The sequence below is a fragment of the Sinocyclocheilus rhinocerous genome, unplaced genomic scaffold, assembly GCF_001515625.1.
Source record: "Sinocyclocheilus rhinocerous isolate Xijiao unplaced genomic scaffold, SAMN03320098_v1.1 scaffold387, whole genome shotgun sequence".
NCBI classification, from domain to species: domain Eukaryota; kingdom Metazoa; phylum Chordata; class Actinopteri; order Cypriniformes; family Cyprinidae; genus Sinocyclocheilus; species Sinocyclocheilus rhinocerous.
In genome coordinates, this window is record NW_015651557.1 from 163,949 (window position 1) to 186,996 (window position 23,048).

At 38.1% G+C, this 23,048-nt stretch overlaps 2 protein-coding genes across 2 annotated transcripts in view; one reads left to right on the forward strand and one right to left on the reverse strand.

Moving 5' to 3' along the window:
• The window catches only part of LOC107713167 (AMME syndrome candidate gene 1 protein-like), a 37,069-nt gene extending 21,962 nt beyond the window's left edge, over positions 1-15,107 (forward strand). The window contains exons 4-6 of the mRNA XM_016518599.1: positions 5,819-5,909; positions 6,041-6,137; positions 11,357-15,107. Of these exons, the coding sequence (XP_016374085.1) occupies positions 5,819-5,909; positions 6,041-6,137; positions 11,357-11,471 (303 nt within the window). The 3' untranslated portion in view covers positions 11,472-15,107. The remainder of the gene's footprint in view (positions 1-5,818; positions 5,910-6,040; positions 6,138-11,356) is intronic.
• Positions 15,108-15,853: 746 nt separating this feature from the next.
• LOC107713168 (transmembrane protein 164-like) overlaps positions 15,854-23,048 on the reverse strand; it is a 23,921-nt gene continuing 16,726 nt past the window's right edge. The window contains exons 5-6 of the mRNA XM_016518600.1: positions 20,118-20,218; positions 15,854-16,850 (exon numbers count right to left, since the gene is read on the reverse strand). Coding sequence (XP_016374086.1) covers positions 16,644-16,850; positions 20,118-20,218 — 308 coding nt within the window. The 3' untranslated portion in view covers positions 15,854-16,643. The remainder of the gene's footprint in view (positions 16,851-20,117; positions 20,219-23,048) is intronic.

The window sequence follows — 23,048 nt, forward strand, 5'->3', positions numbered from 1 at the left end:
CCGGCCTCATGTGGCGAGAGTATGCAGGCAGTTCCTGGAGGATGAAGGAATTGATACCATTGAATGGCCCCCACGCTCGCCTGACCTTAATCCAATAGAACACCTCTGGGACATTATGTTTGGGTCCATCCGACGCCACCAGGTTGCACCTCAGACTGTCCAGGAGCTCAGTGATGCCCTGGTCCAGATCTCGAAGGAAATACCCCAGGACACCATCCGTCGTCTCATTACAGACGTTGTCAGGCATGCATACAAGCACGTGGGGGCCATACAAACTACCGAGTACCATTTTGAGTTGCTGCAATGAAATTTCAGCAAAATGGACTAGCCTGCTGCATCATTTTTTCACTTTGATTTTCAGGGTGTCTTTGAATTCAGCCCCTCTGCAGGTTGATCATTTTCATTTCCATCAAACAATGTGGCATCCTTTCGTTCCTAATACATTACACAGTCCATATCAGTATAGATATCCAGCATGATATTTGCCCCCATTGAGATCTGATGTGTTTTCAAAGTGTTCCTTTAATTTTTTTGAGCAGTGTGTTTTGTTTACATTTTTCTAATAATCAGAATGGTATGATACTTCATGATTTTAGTCACACTTGGGAAAAGGCTAATTGGTCTTAAAAAGTAGCCATACCTGTATTCTCATTGGTCTAGCATAACCCCAATAGGAAATGAAAGGAAATGAATAAACATATGTTTAAACACATAAACAAATCAGGAAAGCAAGTGTTCACCACAGAGTGCACCGCAGCTCAGTCTGGAGCTCAAAACAACTTCAGAGGTGAGACCTTCTGAAGTGATAGTTTTAGTTTATTCCGACCCTCTCAAGGTCTGCCCACATGCACACAAGCGCAGCCCTCAGCCTACAATGTTGACAAATGGTCTGGCCACTGCAGGACCGCTTGCAAATTGCGTGATCAGAGAGCGAATTTGGGATGTTCAGAATTAGCTACTCACCGCATACTCTCTTTCAAATGAAGCACAAGCTCACAGACTTAGCCTGGCTTTATACTGTGAAAGCTTGATGATTCAGGCCGTGCAAACATACACATAGGCACATACTGTCCTTGGTGACCTACAGCAGTGCAGACAGAAATGCACCCTGGGTGAGGAGTGACGATGATGTCTTGTGTATTGTGTGAGTGTGAGTGTGTGTGTCTTTTTTGTAGTGTTAGCAGTGTTTTTCCTTACTGTTAGCTGACTGAGACTCTTATGCAGAGTGCTGTGCTGTACTTGGCCTGCAGGCATTTAACAGCCACATCCAGATAATAGACAGTCCCACCTTAGGGTCACACTTTAGTCGTTTAGAAAAACTAATCTGGCTTACGCTGCGTCTTCCTCTTAAAATAGTTTGATAGGATGTGTGTCATTCAGATAGAAGTCACTAATCCTCTTGCCACATCTATTCTGCATTCTTTTCCTGTCAGTTCACACAACCATCATGTTCAGATCCTGGAGATCAGATAGCAGGTCTTCACATTATGTAGTTCTGCTGCCATTCTATGTGTATTCATCCCTTTTGTCAGCAGTGACCCAGTTCGGAGCTAGACTGTGTTTACACAAGCCCAGAGGCAAAGTAGTGAACCGGAAGTGTATGTCTGCTTTAGGAATCCTTCACTAGTGGTTTGTCAGTGCAAGCATCACTATTGCTTATACCTAGGGTTAGGGATTTAAACAGTCTGATTTCTTTAAGTGATGAAACAGACAAAAAATCCAATAGAAATACACTGGCTGCACATTCTTGCACAATAACACCCTGGAATTATTCTGAACTTTTCATTGTTCTGATTATGTAAACATCATGTAAAAGCATTAACCTGATTGTCATAACCAGATTAATCCAATATTCCAATTTTTATCTGAATAAGACAACAGGTTTATATTTATAGGACCATTTTATATATACATACACACACACGTGTGTGTCTGTTAGTGTTGTCAAAAGTACCGACCACGATACCATTCGGTACTGAAATTTTAAAAACGTCCATTTCCCGTTAAGATTTGAGCGCTGTTGAGCAGATTCTGAAGCAATGATCATTGAAGCGATGATCATTAAAGCCAATCACAGTCGTTTCTGTTGAGCACGTGAACTCAATGACCAATCAGCTCTGTTTAAGAATCTGCTCAACAGCGCTCAAATCTTAGTGGGAAATGGACGTTTTTAAAATTTCAGTACCGAATGGTATCGTGGTCGGCACTACTGTCTGTATGCATGTATAATAATTTGGACGTATATACTGAATGAAGACTCTGGTAGATGTAAACATCTGTTACAATGGTAGACACTGTAAACAGACTGTGTTGTCACATCTATGAATATGGGACTATTGATGTAAACTACTTGTGTTTTGTATGTACAATAGGCAGAATAATTGCAAGAAAAAGAAAAAAAGGTGGAGATAAGGTTAGAAAGCATGAAGCTTGCGGTTTCAGAATGCCAGTCTGAAGCCTGAAGCAGGACACAACCCATAGTAACACGTTATGGCAATGATATCTCGTATAGTCTGATGCCAAATAAAAATAAACGGTTAATAAATGACTTTCAAGTGATTACTTTCAAAAGAGTGTATTAAATATTGTAACCGCGCAAGAACAGACCTCATTAGATCTTGAGCATCATGCTCATTTCGGCAGCTTTTTTTCCCCTTTTAATGGGGTTAGCAAAAACCCACTTGAAGGACATGACAAAATCAATAATGGTGGCTTTGACCGTTACAGATTTGAAAACAAAAACTGGAAAAAAGAGCCCTAAGAAGTATTGTCCCATCCTCTGCTGGGAAGGAAATATAGAGATCGTACCTCTTGGAACTTTAATTAAATACTCCTGCCATAGATTCCTTACCTCGAAAGTAAGGGTACAAAGCTTCCATCACAAATAACTATTAAAGACTAATAAATTGACCAGGTGAGAGCTGCCTTTTCTAAACACTTTTTTTTTTACACAAACTATATGTAAATGGATCATTTCTGCTTTCATTTCTGGGGCTTGATTGTGCCTCCTCTGGGCTTTCAAAGTCTGTCCAGAGTAGTGCTTAAGGTGTGATAATGGCCCGAGGCAAAGATTATGAAGGAGAGGGTTAGTGCTGCTGCTCATTTTTCATTTTTTCATATACAATTACCAGCTAATATCAACACTTAATATATTTAAAACCATTTTCAGCTAAAAACGGACAATGAGTGTTTGAAATGAATTGCTTTCTGATCAGCTTGTGAGATTTTTATGCAATGCTAAATGTTATGTATGCTAACCATTGCCATAATACTAGAGATGCACCGATTGCAATTTTCTTGGCCGATTCCGATTTTTTTTTTTTTTTTTTTAAGTGTGACCTGCCGATACCGATTTTTGCCAATTATAATTGACAGCATATGCAAACAAAAATCTGATTTTTTCAATGCAAACAAATATTTATTGACATAATAAAAGTAATTATTAAACATTACAATTCCCCCAATTTGGAGAAAGTTACAGATGATCTCTCACTTGAACAACTGCTGTATATAACAAAACAGGTGTCATTTCCCACTTTGTTTATAAATGATCATTTTTCCCCCCTAATCTTATCAAATGTCAACTTTCACATCAAATTCTTACATTGTTTCAATTAATTCAGTTAGAATAATAAGAAACTGTAGAGTTTTTACCATTCAGATGAAATCAGCATAAAAAAACTTCCCATATTTCCACTGCAGGAAACACAGAAGCTGCATCTGTGCATTTACACAGACTGTTTGAATAAGCTGAGGTGCCATAAATGCATTTATACCGCAAAATTGCAAATGCATAAATAATTGTACAAGATAAATGTTTTAAATATTTTTTTAAAATACAAATAAGAAAGGTTGGAAAAATACAACAATGCTTTTATACAGTGGTGGCCAAAATGATTAGAACACTAGTATTTCCACCAGCTAAAAAATGGTTTCAAGTCAGTTATTTCTATCCTTTGCTGTAGTGTTTCAGTAGAAAATATCAATTTACATTTCCAAACATTCATTTTGCCATTTTTGTTTTTTGTTCGCACAAGGAGTCTGACAGCAGCCAGTGCTCCACACAGAGATCTGATCTGATCATCATCCAGTCTGTCTGGAATGACATGAAGAAACAGAACAAACTGAGACCGACTAAATCCGGAAGAACTGTGGCAACGGCTCCAAGATGCTTCAAGAAACCTTCCTGCAAAGCTCCCTGAGAAACTATGTGCAAGTGCACCAAGGGCAAAAGCTGCTTTAAACGCAAAGGATGCTCACACCAAACTGGTGGGAGGAGGTCTCAGTTCTGTTTCTTCATGTCATTCCAGACAGACTGATGATGATCAGATCAGATCTCTGTGTGCAGCACCGGCTGCTGTCAGACAAAAATCACTGGATTATTACAATTAATGGCAAAATGAATGTTTGGAAATGTAAACTGATATTTCCTACTGAAACACACTACAGCAAAAGATAGAAATAACTGACTTAAAACCATTTTTTAGCTGGTGAAAATACTAGTGTTCTAATCATTTTGGCCACCACTGTATATGAAATCAAACCACCAGTAAGTGGCGGCAAATTACTGTTTTAATGAGTCAGTCATTTAGTCATTCATTCAACCCATTCGTTTAAACGGCTGATTCATTCAGAATCGAGGCATGTGACTGTCTTTATAAATCAATGACTCACTCGATTCGTTCAAAAACGTGGATTCATTCAGTAACAAAACACTGCTGTGTGTTGCTTGGAGACACAACAGTTCTGCTGTGGCTTTGATTGGAACTATTTTCGTCAGCGAAATTGAGCAAAAACCGTCAATATTGGTCACTGGTCACAAATTAAGTCACTTAATTTTAACTTCTTTTTTATTGAATTAAGATTGTATAAAATCAGTGTCACATTGCAATCATTTTAATATTTGGGGAAACATCTTGGTTGTGTAAATCAAATATTATAAATATATTTTTTTTCTACCGCAGTATGCATCTAGAACTCTGTGTGTACATTTGCGCTCATTTGTTTTGATTTCTGCACAAATCTCTCTCTCACACACTCACTCAGGCTGCGCGAGCCTCATGGCACAACATAAATACATTATCAGTCTGTTTACACTGAATGCAATAGGATCAGAATCATTCTTGCGCGAAAATTTTTGGTGGTCACGTTTCAGTGCTTCCCTAGTTGTTTTTGTTATTGACATTTTCATCAGGTTTTTTGTCCAGTCGGGCAAGTAAAATTCTCTCTCACTTGCCCCTTTAAAAAATCTACTTAGCGTTAATCGAGCCCTTTGGTTCCCCCATGGTATACTTTGGCCCTACACGTATTACAAATTGCGAACTTTGTTTCTTCTTCACTCACAGTGAAGAACTTCCATCCCGATGACGTGTTTACATGCAGATGTGAGCATAGGTGTGATGTCAAAACAGACCGGCTCGGAATCGGCAGACTGACCGGCCGGTCACCGGTCCGGGCCGATCATGCGGAAAATCTGCTAATTCCGGTCCCTGGCCGGTCGATCGGTGCATCTCTACATAATACAGTAAATGCACATCACTATAAAAATACCTAAGCTTGCTTGAAGACGAATGATAGATTATAATAATTGTTTATTTGGTTTCATATTTCATTTTTCAATGTCTGTCTCTTCCCTGTGCCTCTGAAAGAGAGCGGGAGCGAAACTGATTGCAGTAAACATGAAATTTTTTCTCTCTCAACAAGCTATTCTCACAATTTTAATGTCATTATTAGCACCAAAGTAACAGTTTGTCAATTACATGTAGGTCAGGTATGGAAAGGAATAAATATGATTATTCAAAATGTCTTTGTTTTCTAGGTGGGTGTTCACGGCATTAGGATAGAATTTTTTAATGAAAAAGGATCAAAGCGCACCGCCACCTACCTGCCAGAGGTTGCGAAGGAGCAAGGTGAGAATAAAATACACTTGCCTAATTTCTGTCCATGATGTCTTCAGTTACACTGTAACAGCAGAAATAAGATGCAGACCAAAAAGTAACAATCAGTATGAAAGAATATAATTGAATTTCTGTCTCTATAGGATGGGACCACATTCAGACCATAGATTCCTTACTTCGAAAGGGAGGTTACAAAGCTCCCATTACAAATGACTTCAGGAAGACTATTAAATTGACCAGGTGAGAGAATTGCCTTTTCTAAACTGTTTTTTTTTTTTTAAATCACAGGCTATTTATAAGTAGATGAATATTTTAGTACTTGTGTCCAGTGCCACAAGACAGTGTTGGGGAAAGTTATTTTTAAAAGTAATGCATTACAATATTGTGTTACTTCCTAAGAAAATAACTAATTGCGTTACTTAGTTACTTCTTATGGAAAGTAATGCACTATGATACTTTTGCATTGCTTTTTCTCATCTGGTCTGTGCTTGCTTGTTTTTAATATAAAAACAAAATCTATTTTTGGAAAAAGTCAGGCTGAAGAAAATGTAAAAATTCAACACTCTTCAGCAATAAAAATATTAAACACAAAATGTCTTCTGTTTTTATCTAAAGTCATTTTTGCTTTTTAGTGTGGTTGAATTGGATCATCGAAGGTCAGAAGCAGAGACAATGGTTAATAAAATGTGGTTAAATACATGAAGGATATTTGTGCTATTTAACTTATTTAATTATTGCAGGTTTGTGTCATATTCTGAGTTTGCATTTCAGTTAGTGCTGTCAAACGATTGATCGCATCCAAAATAAACGTTTTTGTTTGCATAATATGTGTGTTCTGTGTATATTTATTATGTATATATACAGTATCTCACAGAAGTGAGTACACCCCTCACATTTATAATTTATATTAGAATAAATATATTTAATATATAAAAATAAAAATTTTCTGAAATATATACATGCATGTTTGTGTATTTATATACATAATAAATATACACAGTACACATACACATATTATGTAAACAACAACTTATTTTGGATGCGATTAATCGCGATTAATCGTTTAACAGCACTAATTTTAATTTATGTATTCATTTTGAGAAATACTGAATCTGTTAAAAAAAAAAATTGCGTTTCCTTTAAATAAATTAAATTGCATTTAAAATTTACTTGGGGATAAAATTATACCTATATGCAAAATACAAGGGGACCATCGCAACTGGCCCACCTTTACAGGTCCTCCGCCCTGCACCAACTGTGAGCCAGTGGCATCCTTTTTTCTCTCCTTCTCTCCTCCTTTCAAGCACCAAGTCAAGGATTGGCTACATCTCTCAACTGTACAAGGGTTAGTGGTTACAGCCGGTCGTCAGATGGGCACCCCCCTTCCTTGGTGTTTCACCGATTTAAGCCCATGACACCTCGGGAGGGCTCAACAGCAGATCCAGTGTCCTGGATCTAGCCCTGCTGACCACCACCCTACTCTGTCATTGTTCGTCCTTCAACAGGTTGGCTCTGCCACCGCACTTCCCGCTGTATCCAAATCCAATGAGATGCTGTTTCTGCCTGTTCGGTGACCTTGCCTACCAGCCATTTCCTGGCCATCCCTTCAATCCCTAGCAGCCCAAGGGTTCTCCAGAGTGACTGCCCAGCAAAACCCCTGCAGCCGACCTCTATTGGTAAATTCCAGGCCTTCCATCCATTTTGCTGGCTCCTGAGGATAAGGCCTTGATATTTCTTGAGCTTGCGCTCATGGGCCTCCTCCATCCTTTCTTCCCAGGGTACTGTTTACTGTATGAGCACCACCTGCTTGGTGCCTCTAGACCAGAGGATAAAATCCGGTCTGAGGCTAGTGTGTGCTATCTCCTCTGGGAATTTGAGCCACTTCTTCAGGTCTGCCCGCATCTCCCAATCATTTGCTGAGGCCAGGACCCCTCTACTCCTCCGTCCTGCTGCAGTGCTCTCTCCTGTCCTGACGAACTGAATAAAATGGTGCCCGTCGGGAAGTTGTTTAACCTTCTTCCTTGCCTGTTCCACACCATCCACCAACTGAGACCGGATCTTATCATGACGCCACCGGAATTTCCCATCTGCCAAATTTGACTTTTGGATGCGATTAATCGCGATTAATCGTTTAACAGCACTAATTTTAATTTATGTATTCATTTTGAGAAATACTGAATCTGTTTTTGTTCAAGGAAGATGAGTAAATGCATGTTGACATTTAGTCTAGAACTACAGCAAGCATCATGTTCACACAGAGCCTCTGCACTTACCCCTGATTTCTGTCAACATGAGGACAGGACAGCTGTCAGTAAATAAGCAAGTAACTGGCTTTACTTATTTGAAAAATTCTCAGATACTCTCAAAAACTCAATATTTTCTTTAAATTTCTTCAGATAAATTCTTTAGATTAAAAAGTAATGTTATTTTACTAGTTACTTGGAAAAAAAGTAATCTGATTACATGTGTTATTCCAAACTAGGCACGTGACGGTATCAAATTTTCATATATATACTGTCCTGACGAACTGAATAAAATGGTGCCCGTCGGGAAGTTGTTTAACCTTCTTCCTTGCCTGTTCCACACCATCCACCAACTGAGACCGGATCTTATCATGACGCCACCGGAATTTCCCATCTGCCAAATTTGACTGGCATGCTTAGAGGACATGTTCAAGGTTGGCTTGCTTTCAACATAATGTGCAGCTGGGGCTCTCTGCCATCCCCCAAATATGGAGGTTTGATGGAGTAGGCAGAACATCATAGACAGAACACATCAAGAACTTTATCTGGCGTCCTTCCATGGTCCAAATATCCTGCCATGTCAGGGCCCTTTCTCGTACACCCTCCCACCTTGTCCAGCTGCCCTATTTTTTCATGGCAACAGCCTTGACATGCCGGGTTTCCTTCTCCTGCCTTACGGACCTCCCTCTGTATCATGCTGCGGCGTTCCTTTGGGTCAGCTTTGTTCCAGATTGTTCTGGTGAAGCAACCCAGTCCAAGCCTGCCCTGAGCTACTGTCCCAATGATGTCGGCATGCTGCAGCCGATCCTCAGCCTTCGTCAGTACTCTGCTGGCTGACCACTTACGACCTGTCCTGACCACAATGCCTGCCTGGCGTACTCTTTCATCCTTGCTGTCTCGCAGCATCATGGCCTGGCGTGTCTTTGTTGCTTTATACTCCTTGAGCACTGATGTCACTGCCAGCTGAAGCTTGCTGCCTGTGCTGTACAGGCCAATGGAGCAGAAGCTTTTTGGGACACCCAGCCACCTCCTTAAATGGGTGTTAATCTTCCTCTCCGATCCCTCGACGGTAGAGACAGGTACCTCATAAACAAGCAGAGGACAGAGCAGTCTAGGAAGTACCCCATGTTGGTAACCCCAGGCCTTGTATTTGCCGGGTAGGCCACTCTTCTCTAAGGATGTCATCCAGGTGTCTACTTGGTTAATCATCTCCCTCACACTCTGCTTATCGTTGAGGTCTGTCCTATACCTGAAGCGGAACCGGTCCTGAATGTGCCCCTTCCCCAATACCAGGCTTCTGGACTTTTTAGGTTTAAACTCTATCCTTGCCCAATCGGTGAGTTCCACCAGAACCTCCAAAATCCATCTGCCTTCAGGTACTGATTTTGCCATGATGGTGAGGTCATCCATAAATGCTCTTATAGGTACCTGCTGGATGCCATTGGCCAACACTGCACCCCGCTGCAACTTCTCTGCTGACCTAACGAGAAGGTTCATCGCTGCCGAAAACAAGATCACTGAAATCATGCAGCCAGTGACAATGCCCACCTCTAGCCTCTGCCATTCGGTGGTGAAATCTCCACAGGTGAAGCGCATGTAGAAGTTGTCATAGTAGCACTGCAAGATCTTCTGGAAACGCTCAGGGACATGGTAGGTTTTCAACGTCAAATCCACCAACTTATGAGGTATCGTCCCATACGCATTTGTTAAATCCAGCCACAGAACTGCCAGGTCATCACGGTTCTTCTTTGCATCTTCGATGATCTTAGTGATTATGCTGGTGTGCTCAAGACAGCCCGCTACCCCTGGAACTCCCCACTTTTGGACGGACATATCCATGTACCCATTGTCCAGCATAAAGGAGGTCAGCCTCTTCGCCAGAATCCCAAGAAAAATCTTGCCTTTGACATTGAGGAGTGAGATGGTACGGAATTGCTTGATTTTCTTCCTTAGGGATGAAGCATCCCTCAGCGACCAGCCAACTGTCAGCGAGGAAATCCTTCTTCCATGCTACTCTCAGTAGCTTCCAAAGTCGTCTTCTGAGCCTCTCACAATATTTATACACCTTGTACAGAATGCCATTGGGCCCTGGGGCTGATTTTGCTCTGGCCTTCCTGAGAAAAGTGTTAATCTCCTGCCAGCTCGGTTCCTCAGCTCAGAAGGGGGATAGCTGGTTCTGTTGGTTTAATGAGTTACCTAAACTATAGGGAGCCCTTTTACATTACTATAAGGTTACAGTTGACAACAGAGCCCAAACTTAAATAAAAAAAAAAAAACTATAATAATCAACATTCAAATTTGTATGCAAACATGCAAATTGCACATAGTGCAGTTTTTAAATTAACTTCTAAATTATACAATTTCTTTTTGTTGTTGAAATATAATCATTTACACAGTGGCTATCATAACTTGTTTCATAAAAGATTTATTTAAACATGCATTAGACATCACTAACAGGCAAAGTAAAATATGATGAAGTATAGTCTAATATTTTGCTAAATGCTCTTCTCTAGACTTTCTTTCTCTAGCAAATAACGAGCTGTAGACACTGATGATTTACCTGAGGTAAATGAAATGCTACGTGACATTTTGTTTACAAGCTGTTTTAATGACTACTTTCCGCAATTGAAACACTGAGCTATTACATGAGATGTTCATTCATGTTTATTTCGCATTAAAACTAATAGTAAAGATGAAGGGATGATCGCGCTCTGTGCTGCCTTTAGAACTAAGACTTCTATACAGCGATCTCTCGCCACATCAAAGAGCGCCAAAACTGCATTTATTGTCTGAATTTCCTGAAAAAATTGAGTGATTTGTTTGGCACACGTGTACTGAACCAAAAGACCCGTACCGAACATTTTCGGTTCGAATATGTGTACCGTTACACTCCCAATAATAATGTAAATCTTCTGAAGACATAATATAGCTTTGTGCGAGGCTGCTCTATATTTAAGTTGCTGTTGACTGATAATCATCCACTCTGCCATAGCTCTTCAATCACTCATGACATGCAAATTATTAAGTAATGACACATTCAGTTTTTAAAGACACATACATATACATTTAACTTGTTTCATATAAAATTTACAGCAGCATATTAAAATTAGAATGATGCAATCAATTACACATCGTTGTCAGTGCATAATTTTTTAACCTTTATATGGAGTCTTTCACTGTTCTGATGCTTACCCCCTTTTTTCACCATTGTTTTAGGTACCGTAGTGAAAAGATGACCATGAGCTACGCAGAATACATCGCCCACCGCCAGCATCATCACTACCAGAATGGCATCGGGCACCCTCTCCCTCCGTACAACCATTATTCCTGACAGCGAGCCGCATGACCAGTCACTGGACCTCTCGGCGGACATCTTCCCGGGAGAGCCCGCCCCCTCGTGGTCTAGCTATCTGTACTACTGTACCATTTTATGATGATAGTTTCCGTTGCCATGTCGACAGTCCGTTGGAGGCATGGCAGCGGGTGGCAAATAAGCATTAGGTGATTATAAAGCGAAAAACTACAATTCATTTATTTTGACATTTTTATTCTTTGTATTAATTTTGTTTTTGCAGCATATATATATATAAATATATATTAACCCCTTCCCTTTTTAAGCAAATAAACAAGTACTAAGTTTTTTTTTTTTGTTGTTGTTTCAACAAATTTCCTAAAATCAGGTTTCTTAGTCTGTGGATGGAAATAAGTCATATTAAATGATGGGCTAGTTTTGAAGATGCTTGTTATGTACGCTCCGCTTTAGTGACTTGCGCAATTTTGTTGTTGTTGTTTTCCCTCTTTTATTGTTTTGTATTAGTTTGACATTTATATCATATAGGCAACCACAGGGTTTAAGGGATTCTCTTTCCTCTCTGTGCAATTCCTCTGATCATTTTCTTTTGTGAGTGGTGATTTTGTTTTCCTTCCTCGTTTTATCGTGAGCAGTGTTGTGGGTTGTAGGGATATGCAGTGTGGCCGAGTTAGAACTAGTCAAGTCTTGCTTTTGTTTTCCTCAAATTCTCCGATTATTGAAACCACTATCTTAAATCAGTTTTTGGGTACCGCAGAATATTTTCCCCATAATGCAAAAGGCTGTTGCTCTTAGCATTACTGGAGTTGATTTGAACTGAATTTATTTAGATGAACAGTTAGGCCATTTTTTGTGTAGTGTTGCTACACACATTTTAATCCAAGTGTCTCTTCTTTTGTTGATGTGTTGTGCTAGTGTCGTTTGTGAGGTTGAAAGTATAGCTCTGTACTAAGGGTGTAATTGAATGAAGGCTTTTCTAGTCAGTTTTTGCTCACAACAGAAATGCGTCTGTTTCGTAACGCTCCTATTTAGTCACACAGAGAGGAAAACCTTTGTGAGAGACCAAGGTCAAATGACAGAGACAAGCTAAAAAAAAAAGCCATACTCTTTTTAACGCATGCTGTGGCAGGGTGGTTGCTCTAAATGGCTGTTTTTAATTCATTTCTCTCCTGGTCTGTTTACCTGGCACGGGAATCTTCACTCTCAGGAGGATGCTTAAGAAAGCTCTTTGTTTTGTTTTGAATGATCTGGTCTTACGGATGAATATGTCCATTTCTGTCTCGCATGGCAGCAATGTTTACACCTCCATACGAACGCGTGAACTGTACAGTGGCTGTAATTGAGAAGATAACTTACGGATTCTCGAGTCAAGCTGCTCTGGTGGCGTCTGAACCCCTCCACATCTCGCAGTGAAGCTTGTTTCAAAAATGTCGTCATGCCACACCAGGGAGTTTTTAAACTACGGTTGTAAGTGTTTTCATAGTTTTCTCACAGACAATTTGTTAGGCCCATTTTAAACTCTTGCTCTGAAAGGTGTCAGTGTTGTTGTTTTTTTCAAAGACCAGGATGTAGACTGAATATCACGTGTCATATTGTCTGTAGAAGCAGTGGACTCGCTTTTGACCACTTCTGAAAGGAAAATCGGGAACGATTTCTGTCTTTTGTTTTCATATGCAAAATGTTAAGGGCTTTTGGGGTTCCATCCACAGTCATTACCCAGCTCACTAAAACCTAAAAAAATAACCTGATTTCAGTTGTTTTGCCTTAAAATGGCTATGACGTAGACCAGCAAACATCGCCCTGAGTGCTCAACTACCTTGAGACTGATCATTTCACAATGTGAAGGTTTTGCGTGAAGTTTTTTATTTTTTGCCTGTTACCCAGTCAAGTGTTTATTACTGCCCAGCCGTGTTTTTCATTTGTTTAATCTAAACCCCACCTTACCAGGAAGTAGGTCACAGTTATGAAAAGTGACACTTTTGTTGTCTCTTGGTCTTAAACAACCCTTTAAATATCTCTTTTTGTTGGCCTCCGTGTTTAGCCTGGTTTTAGCTGGACGTTCAGGGCGTTGTTTGTTGGTACATTAAAACAGCACAAACTGAAATTTTTTTCTGCTGCAAAACCAACTCTCTGCATTTGAAATCGGATGTATTGACATTTGCAATACATTTTTTGCATGAATAGGTGGCCTCCTGTTAAACATGGCATGCTTGTTTCACTGCTACATAGATATGAGAGAAAAAAAAAAAAGAGTATATAAAATGGTGCTATCGGACCTCATGTCGGGGGGGTGGTCGCAGTAAATGTGACTGGTCATGCGGACTCATTGATCATATCAGACTTTATTATTATCCTCAATATATGCAGATCTGTTTTACAGGTGTTTTTTTCCTACCAGTGTATCAAACTCCTCCTGCAGGTTTGAAAGGACAAGTAGTGACGAGTCTAACCCCATCTTTCCCTCATGGCCTGGGGGATTCGGGCATATGCTTAACATCTCATCTGTTCTAGACGTGCACATTTACGCAATACCCTGGAGTCTCGCTCTTCGTTTCCGTCGTTAAATGCTGTGGATGTTCGCGTTCATGTACATTGCCATTTTGAGCGATGGCTGGCTTGACTAGCTGAACGCCGTCGCCTAAATATGGCCAAAACTGCAGTGCTGAGTTTACTTTGCTAACAACATTTGTTCAAATATCATCGGTTCATTCGATTGCGAGCGACACGGTGTGCTGAAAGACACGTCGGTTCCTTCGTTTGTTTGTTTTTTTGGTTCTGTCAGATACGTCTGTACATTTTACGTTTTGCAAAATCGGTTTTTTTGAAAAGACTGCAACCGGATCTAAGTATTTTCATGATTCCTAGAGTAGTTTGAACATGCACTTTGAGGACATTCGCAATCCCAGGCACATTTGAACACTGTTGAAACTCTCAGTACCTGACCTGCATTTACGTTGCTCAAAGACAAGTTCAAAAACCAATTTCACGCTATGTCGTCTTTGAGTTTCTGTCATTTCTAACAACACAACTGGGATTAGTGTTTGGTATGTATAGCAAATGCTCATTTAGGCATAAATGTTGGGTTGGAACACCTACGGACGAGCTTCGCGCTCGCTGTCGAACCCATCGTCGTTTGGCTCATGTTACCTTTGTGTGTTCAACCGAACCAAAGATGCCTCCAGCCATGTCCAAATGCTGCTCTACAGACCTGCCTTCCTGTCCTTCCAAAAACCTTCCCTGCAAGAGAAATGTCTTGTGTTTCTGTGTGTGTGTTTTTTTTCTTTTCTTTTGTACAATTTCTAATGTTGTTTTAGGATTTTAGCTACCTAAGTTCAATGAATTTTCATTGTAGCTGTCTTTGAGACCTTGCGCGGTGTCAATGACCGTAATACTAGGTTGCACTTTTTTTTTTTATTTTGTTTTCATCATTGTTGTTATTATTATTATATTTTTGTAAAGAAAGAAAACCCCATAGCGTGCCTCTTAGATTTATGGGTTTCTTAATGTTTTTTTCCTAAGACCAGCAGTTATACTTTATACAAAAGATGAGTTAATCCTTATTTTTAAATGCCATTTAAAGAAAAAAAAATGCCTCTTTTCTTTACTCTGGACCCAGTAGCTGCACTGGCATACAATCGCACTGATAGATATGGGGGGGAAAAAAAGTATAACTAATGATGATGATGATAAAAAAAAAAAAAATGAAAAAACTACAATAAATTTGTTTGAAAACTTTTTTTGTAAAAAAAAAAAAAAAATGTACAAAAAAGTAAACACAATGACTGTTTTTGTATATCGAGTTAATTCTTTTCAAAACAAAAAATATTTTGGACCTAGTTTCTAAATTATTTTAGTGGTTTTCAATGTTCTGGAACTTTGCGAAGATGAGTTTTGAACGTGCCCTTCGATGACTGACAGCTTGCAGTGTTGTCATTGCGGGCACCGGGGTTGCCTGGTGTAGCCCCGAATGCCCACCACTTTTTGTTTCCGTTTTTCAGTTTGGATTCTTTCTTCTTTTCAGAACTTAAAATTGTTAAAGTAACGACTTGGCGAAAAAAAATATATAGAAAAACAACTCTCCCTGTAGAACTAGATCCTTTACCCCACTGAATTGCTGTTAGTGTGATGAGACTTGAAATGGGCATTTATTATGAATATGGTAGTATGGCTCCAAAAAAAGACAATGTACACAAAAAAAAATGTGTGGAGGTGGGGGGGTGGGGGGCAAACAGATGGGTTATATGTGGGTATGTGAGCTATGGCTGTGGCAATGATAACGTAGTTTTAAAACATTATTGTTATTACCTTTTAAATCATTTATCCAATAAAAATAAATTCTGAAAGAAGCATTGGGTATGTCTTTTTATGCTTCACACTTTAGATTTTTTTTTTTGAGAAACCAAGACAATCGTCATCAATGTTACATGTTGGAGAAGACCTTTAATATAGACCATAAAAACATATGTACATAAATGACACCAAGACAGACAAGTTTCCCGTTCAGTCAAGATACATTGAAATGAGAGTGATTCCCTTAGATAATACCATCAGTAGAGTGTGTGTGTACTTCAGCAACTAGCAAATGGAATCAAACGGACACTTTAAGCCAACAGAAGATATTTTGTGGAAGCTAATAACTTCAGCTAAAACTTTAGTTCTATTTACATACAAAAGAAAGAGACTGCCATGGGCTGGAAACACTCTGGAAAATCTCCTAGACATACAGTACCACTACATTTACACTTTCCACAACAGCTCTACAATACTAACAAAATGTCATTTTGTGACGGTCTCTTAAAACCGCCTCACCAGCGAGCAAGGAAATGCAGCGTTTATAACCGCACATTCAGCTATTCGGCAAACGAGTACAAGGAACTGGGTTGGCCCCCTGTTGAGTGTAACTAAAGAAGGCAACTTGAGAAGAAAGGTTACGTGTGTTCTGAGTTCAGCGAGTGTTCATTTTGCCAAGCACTAAAAAAACAAGGCAAGGTTAATGTTGCTCGAGTCCGGCTCCTATGGTGTTAAAACAGTCTTCCGATCTAATGATCCAGCTTTGAGAAACCAGGTTGGGACTAAACAACAAACAGAAAAAAAAGTGCTAAAGTTGTATATCTCTATGTACTACACTTTTGTCTAGGATGCTGGACAAGTTCCAGTTGAGGTTTTGTCCATGTAAGACTGCTGATAAAAACACTAGTCCAACTTCTTGTTGCGTAGACGTGCTATATCCAGTAAATAGCGGCACGTGGGAGCGGTGTGCTGCGAGAGGATGGTCAGAGCCTTGCCGTGCACTAATGTCAGGGCAGTCTGGTGGCCCGTCGCCCATACTCGGTACCATGGTCCATAGAAGGGGTCAGAGACAGCAGGACACAGCATGTTATTCAGATTCACTTCTGTCAACTGGTGAGAAGCAAAATACAAGACTGAGTTAGCATAGGGCCACAATTTGCGTTATTGTTCAATTCTCACTATTAACTAGTTGTTTAATAGCATGCATATTACTAACATATTGGCTGTTTATTAGTATTTATAAAGCACATATTAATGCCTTAATCTGCATGATCATATTTTAGATCCCTTAAAGGGGGTCATATGATGCGATTTCAATTTTTCCTTTCTCTTTGAAGTGTTACAAGCTCTTGGTGCATAAAGAAGATCTGTAAAGTTGCAAAGACTAAAGTCTCAAATCCAAAGAGATATTCTTTATAAAAGTTAAGAGTCAACCACGCCTACCTAAAACGCCTCGTTCTAACATGGGCGACAGTTTTTTGAACCTAGAAGAGTACAAGGCTGGCTGTGCACAAAGGCTATTTCTAAAAAAAAAAAAGTCAATTCCGACTTTGCTATGACAATCTGGCGCTTCTGAATCAGCGACTGTAAGTAATAAAATATTAATAATAAATTTTTTTGGTGTTTTCTAATAATTATTCGAAAAGGTGAGACCTTTTTTCACACTTTCTACTTAGCATTTCTTTCATAATAAAAACAATAATAATATATTTTTAATAATAATTATTATTATTATGTATTTTTATTATTACTTGTATTAGTATTATTATGTATTATGTTTTATTGTTGTTTTCTAATAAAACAATAAGCCCTGTAAATCCATGGTTTGCTGTGATTATTTTATTATTTGTTAGGCACGATGCAGAGTGTTAGACGTTCTAAAATCACTGTAAACCACAACTTCATGGGGCTTATGGTTACTACATATACCTGACAAGGGTTCATAAAATGAACACACCGCAACAACAAAATAATAATACTGATACTACTGCTAATAATAATTTATTTATGATAAATAACAGTGCTTCTCCCGGGCAATGTAATTCAGGTGTGTGTTTATAGGTTATTTTACAATGGCTTAAAATAATTATTGGTAACACTTTAGGGATCAATTCTCACTATTAACTAGTTGTTTAATAGCATGCATATTACTAACATATTGGCTGTTTTTTAGTATTTATAAAGCACATATTAATGCCTTAATCTGCATGATCATATTTTAGATCCCTTAAAGGGGTCATATGATGCGATTTCAATTTTTCCTTTCTCTTTGGAGTGTTGCAAGCTCTTGGTGCATAAAGAAGATCTGTAAAGTTGCAAAGACTAAAGTCTCAAATCCAAAGAGATATTCTTTATAAAAGTTAAGAGTCAACCACGCCTACCTAAAACGGCTCGTTCTAACACACCCCCACATACCTACGTCACGATCTGGGAAAATTTGCATAACGCCGCCCAAATGTTCAAGCAAAGAAAGAAGGCGTAACTTTTATTCACGTTGTAAAGCATGTCAACATATTCTGTTACACCAAATACACAAAATAATGATCTTTAAAATAGCATCATATGACCCCTTTAAAGGGTTAGTTCACCCAAAAAGGAAAATTCTGTCGTTAATTACTCATGCTCATGTCGTTCTAAACCCGTAAGGCCGCCGTTCATCTTCGGAACACAAGTTAAGATATTTTTGATGAATTCTGAGAGCTCTCTAACCCTCCCAAAGACAGCAATGTAATTACCACGATCAAGGTCCAGAAATGTAGCAAGTAGATCGCTACGATCTACAATCTACACCTCTTTTCTTAAAGTCGATCAGTGTTATTCACTTGACCTTTCAGTGGTTTTAATGTTGTGGATGATCAGTGTATATTGCAGCCAAAAACTGGAGATGAGTCAGAACATAACATGCCATAAACGTCTTGTAATAACATAAAAAATAAAATGAAAATGTAAAAAGTACACACTTGTAGGGTATCACACAAGGCTAACTAAACCATTTGAAATATAGACATTGATTGTGAAGTTTCAACATTTTCTCGTTAAAACTGGCGACTACACATTTGACAGTAATGCAAGCGGAAATTTGATTAAACTACCGAACGGAGCCTGATGTGACGACTTGCAGATTGTAATAAAGGTCTATTAGCAAAACTGTCAGCTTTTACTGTGAGTTTTATCTTGAGGTTGTAATACTGTCACAGAGGACCAGGAGTCTAAAAACCCTCACACTCATAACCCTGTAATGCCTGACATATGAAATAATAGACAGAAAAGTTCAATAAAAAGACACAATTTTAGTAACAAGAATATTATTCAAGTAAAACTCTACGTATGTTTTTAATGATAAAAATCACCTAACGAGTCAGTCTGACTTTTTTCTCAGACTTTCGTGATATAAACTCACAATTGTGAGAAATAAAGTCAGAATTGCAAGATACAGTACATACTCTTTTTTTTTTTTCTTCACAATTGCGAGTTCACGGTTTAGTTCTTGGAATTCGTACTTTTTTCGTGCAATTGTTTATATCTCGCAATTTTGAATTTTTTCCCCTCAAAATTCGGAGTTTTTTTTCTCACTATTAGAAAAGTCAGACTGATTGAGATATAAACTCAAAATTTTGAGTTATAAAGTCCAATTCTGAGGAAAAAAACTATTTTGTTGCAATTCCAAGTTTATGCAGTATATCTAATATTGACTATTTCTCCGAACTGCATTTATATCATGCAGTTTTGACTTTATAACTCGCAATTTCGAATTTATATCTCAATCTTCATTTTTTTTTTTTTCAGAATTGCGAGTTTAAACCTCACAATTCTGGCTTTTTTTTTCTCGCAATTGCGAGTTTACATCTCGCTATTCTGACTCTTTTCCCTACAATTGCGAGTTTACATCACACAATTCTGAGAAAAAAAATCAATTGCGAGAATAGGGCTGCACGATTATGACAAAAATCATAATTGTCGATTATTCCCTTGAAATTGCGAGAATAAAAATTCTGAATGATGAGAAAGTTGCAATTACCTTTTTTTAATTTTTTATTCCGTGGCAGAAATGGGCTTCCATATATAAACTTAACTCCTATGAAAGCTCTAGAAAAATGCCATCAAATTTGCGCTGCGTAACGTACTGCTTACTGTACCACTTAAACACACACACAATGCTTTGAGGTCATGTGACAAAGCAGTGGAATGTTGTAGAACAATGTCTACCGTTTCAGCATGCAGTGTATACTACGCAGTAAGTAGTAAGCTAGCATTCCATTTCTAACACAGTCATAAGCTACCAACTCTTTCTATTTCGTCCATATTTGTATGGTAGAAATACAAAGTAGAATACTAGTATGCCTTTCTGATTTTCACAATAGTGTTTGATTGTCGTACCATTCCAAGGCCCTGGAGGAACACAAAGTGGTAGAGGAAGAGGATGCCCGTGGACAGCAGCGCCCACCACATGTCTCGGAGCGGCTCTGGCTTATACACACCTGACAAACGAGACACATGGCACAGTCTTTAAAGATGCATGTGGAGCCCAGATCTCTCTAAGTCAGGGAAGTATGTTTATCTGGATGCTTGAGCATTTCTTTTAAAGGAATATGCAGGGTTCAGCAGAGGTTAAGCTGCATCTGTTACCACACAGAATTTCAACTCGTCCTTCAAACAAACAAACAAAACTGTGATTACAGCAAAGCACTTACACTGAGGGCAAGACAATGCACCTGCATAAACATTAGGGTTTCAAAAATATCACCACAAGACTTGAGCATTAAGATGGTAACAAATACTGCTTTATTTTGTTGTGACAAGTTAAAGTGAGGTTATAGATCTCTGACAGAATTGGACCAGAGGGACGCTGTAGCTGATTTGATGAAAAAAAAACAAAAGATTAAAAATCAGGGAATTATATATTATTCCCACAAATTACATGTGCATCTTAAACGTATACATTATTAATTGATCGAGGAGAATCATTCAATCTGAACTTAATTTTTTGCCATTATGATATGCTTTCAATTAAAATCTTCTGGACTGATTCTTCTATTCAACTAAATATTTAATGTAATATTTTATTAATAATACCCTTTTATATTTATGAATGAATGATTTACATTTACATTCATATTTACCAAAAATCATTTTATAGTGATTTTACTATAAAAATGCTACTACAACATTTATTTTCCTTAATAACATATTAAATGACGAATCATTATTTTGCAAAACTATATAAAAAAATGTTACAATTTAGCAGTGAATGCACACTTAAAGGGGACTTCTATAGTAATACAACTGCACTGTAACATTAAAATATATATATATTCAATAATATTAATCTTAATAATTTTACTTCACATGACAGAAGTCAAATTACAACACTTCTGTTAATTTCTTTACTTGCAAGCATTAAACCCTCAAGCTTTTTGAGATTGTTCAGGAAGACGTTTACATTTGTCTGTGCCAAGCATAATGAATACCTGTATTATTAGCGTGGATAATCTGCTTTATACCAATACATAAATAATTTCAGGCCAGTTTTGGTCAGTTCTTGGCTAGAATTAGCTGAAAAGGTTGACTAGACATTATGCAGATGATTAATTGTCTAGTTACACAGCAAAAAAATGAGCTTTTATTCAGTATTTTTTGCCTTGTTTTCCGGTATAAATATCTAAACATTCTTGAATCTAGAAAAAAATATCTGCCAATGGGGTGAAAAAAAAGTCAAAATTATTTGAAAGATATTTTCTTGTTTTAAGCAAAACTTGGATACATTTTTTCAGAAAACAAGGCTTAATATTTTAAGTCATTTTTGCTTCCCAAGTAAATATATCTAGATTCAAGAATGTTTAGATATTTGTCCAGGAAAACAAGGCAAAAATACTAAATATGAAAATCAATATTTATTTATTTTTTGCAGTGATACACAAACCTTGCCCCCTGTTGAAACACATTTTGTTTCTCCCTCTACTCTACTTAAGGGCATGTTCTTATAATTACTCCAAAAAAAACACTAGACACGCTAGCAATTGTTCTTATCAAGTTTATTTAGACTAATGAGCTGTAATAATCCTTTCTGAACATTAGATGACACTATGGGTTTACTCATTTCTCTCTGAGCGTCATTGCTGTTCTGACATGTACTTTACTCCTTCTGACATCAACATAACTGTCATTTCACAACTGAAACATCGGTTGGATGAGCTCTATAAATAACAGCACTGATTTCAACAGTACTATTGCTCACTTTTCAACATGGAAGCTGAAACGATATTGTGCACATGGCAGATATGATGATGTGCGGTAAAAGCTCCAGCACTATGACCGTTTGCCCAAACTTCAGAAACTCACCTCCTTTTCTGAAGAGGTAGACTGGCACAAGATACAGCATGGAGTGCTGAATATAATAGATCTCCTTCTCAAATGGAAGCTGTGATGGGAGAAAAAAAAAAAAAGTAGGTTAAGAAGACAAAACATACATGTTCCAGCCTTATTTGGTGTCAGCATCATTTGAACAGAGCGCTTAGCTCAAGTATAAATACACTCACCAGTCGAGTGTTGACTACTGGGAAGAGAAGAGCTAGAAGGGCTCCATTCAGCATATGGACCTGAAACCTTCAAAACAAAAAAGACAGAAAGCTCACAGCAACAATATATCTAAAACAACAGTGCAGGATCTAAATATCAACTGCACAAGGGAAAAATAAATGTCATTAAACTGACAGATATCAGAAATAGCATTCAAAACATGAAGCTATTATAGGTCAAAGGCAACTGTAAAACAAAAATACTTCTATCAAAAACAAACCTATGCATCATATGCTGCCTTAAATCAACAATATATGCATCCTGCACAGAGAAGGGATCCCTAAAAATATATTGAAGTTGATGGTATGAAATGAAAAATGGTTATATATACACACACCAATATTTACTGAAATATCCACATCTAATACTGAATTAGCGGTGTCAGTATCAACACACAATATAAACTTACTGTATATAGATGGCAAAACTTTAGTATAGAGACCAATTCTCACTATTAACTAGTTGCTTATTAGCATGCCTATTAATAACACATTGGCTCTTTATTAGTATTTATAAAGCACATACTCTGCAAGACCATATTCTACATACCTAATCCTACCCACCAGCTAAATGTAAAGGGGTCATATGATGTTGCTAAAAAGAACATAATTTTTTTGTGTAATGAAATGTGTTTATGCGGTTTAAGGTTCAAAAAACACATTATTTTCCACATACTGTACATTATTGTTTCTCCTCTATGCCCCGCCTTTCTGAAACGCGTCGATTTTTACA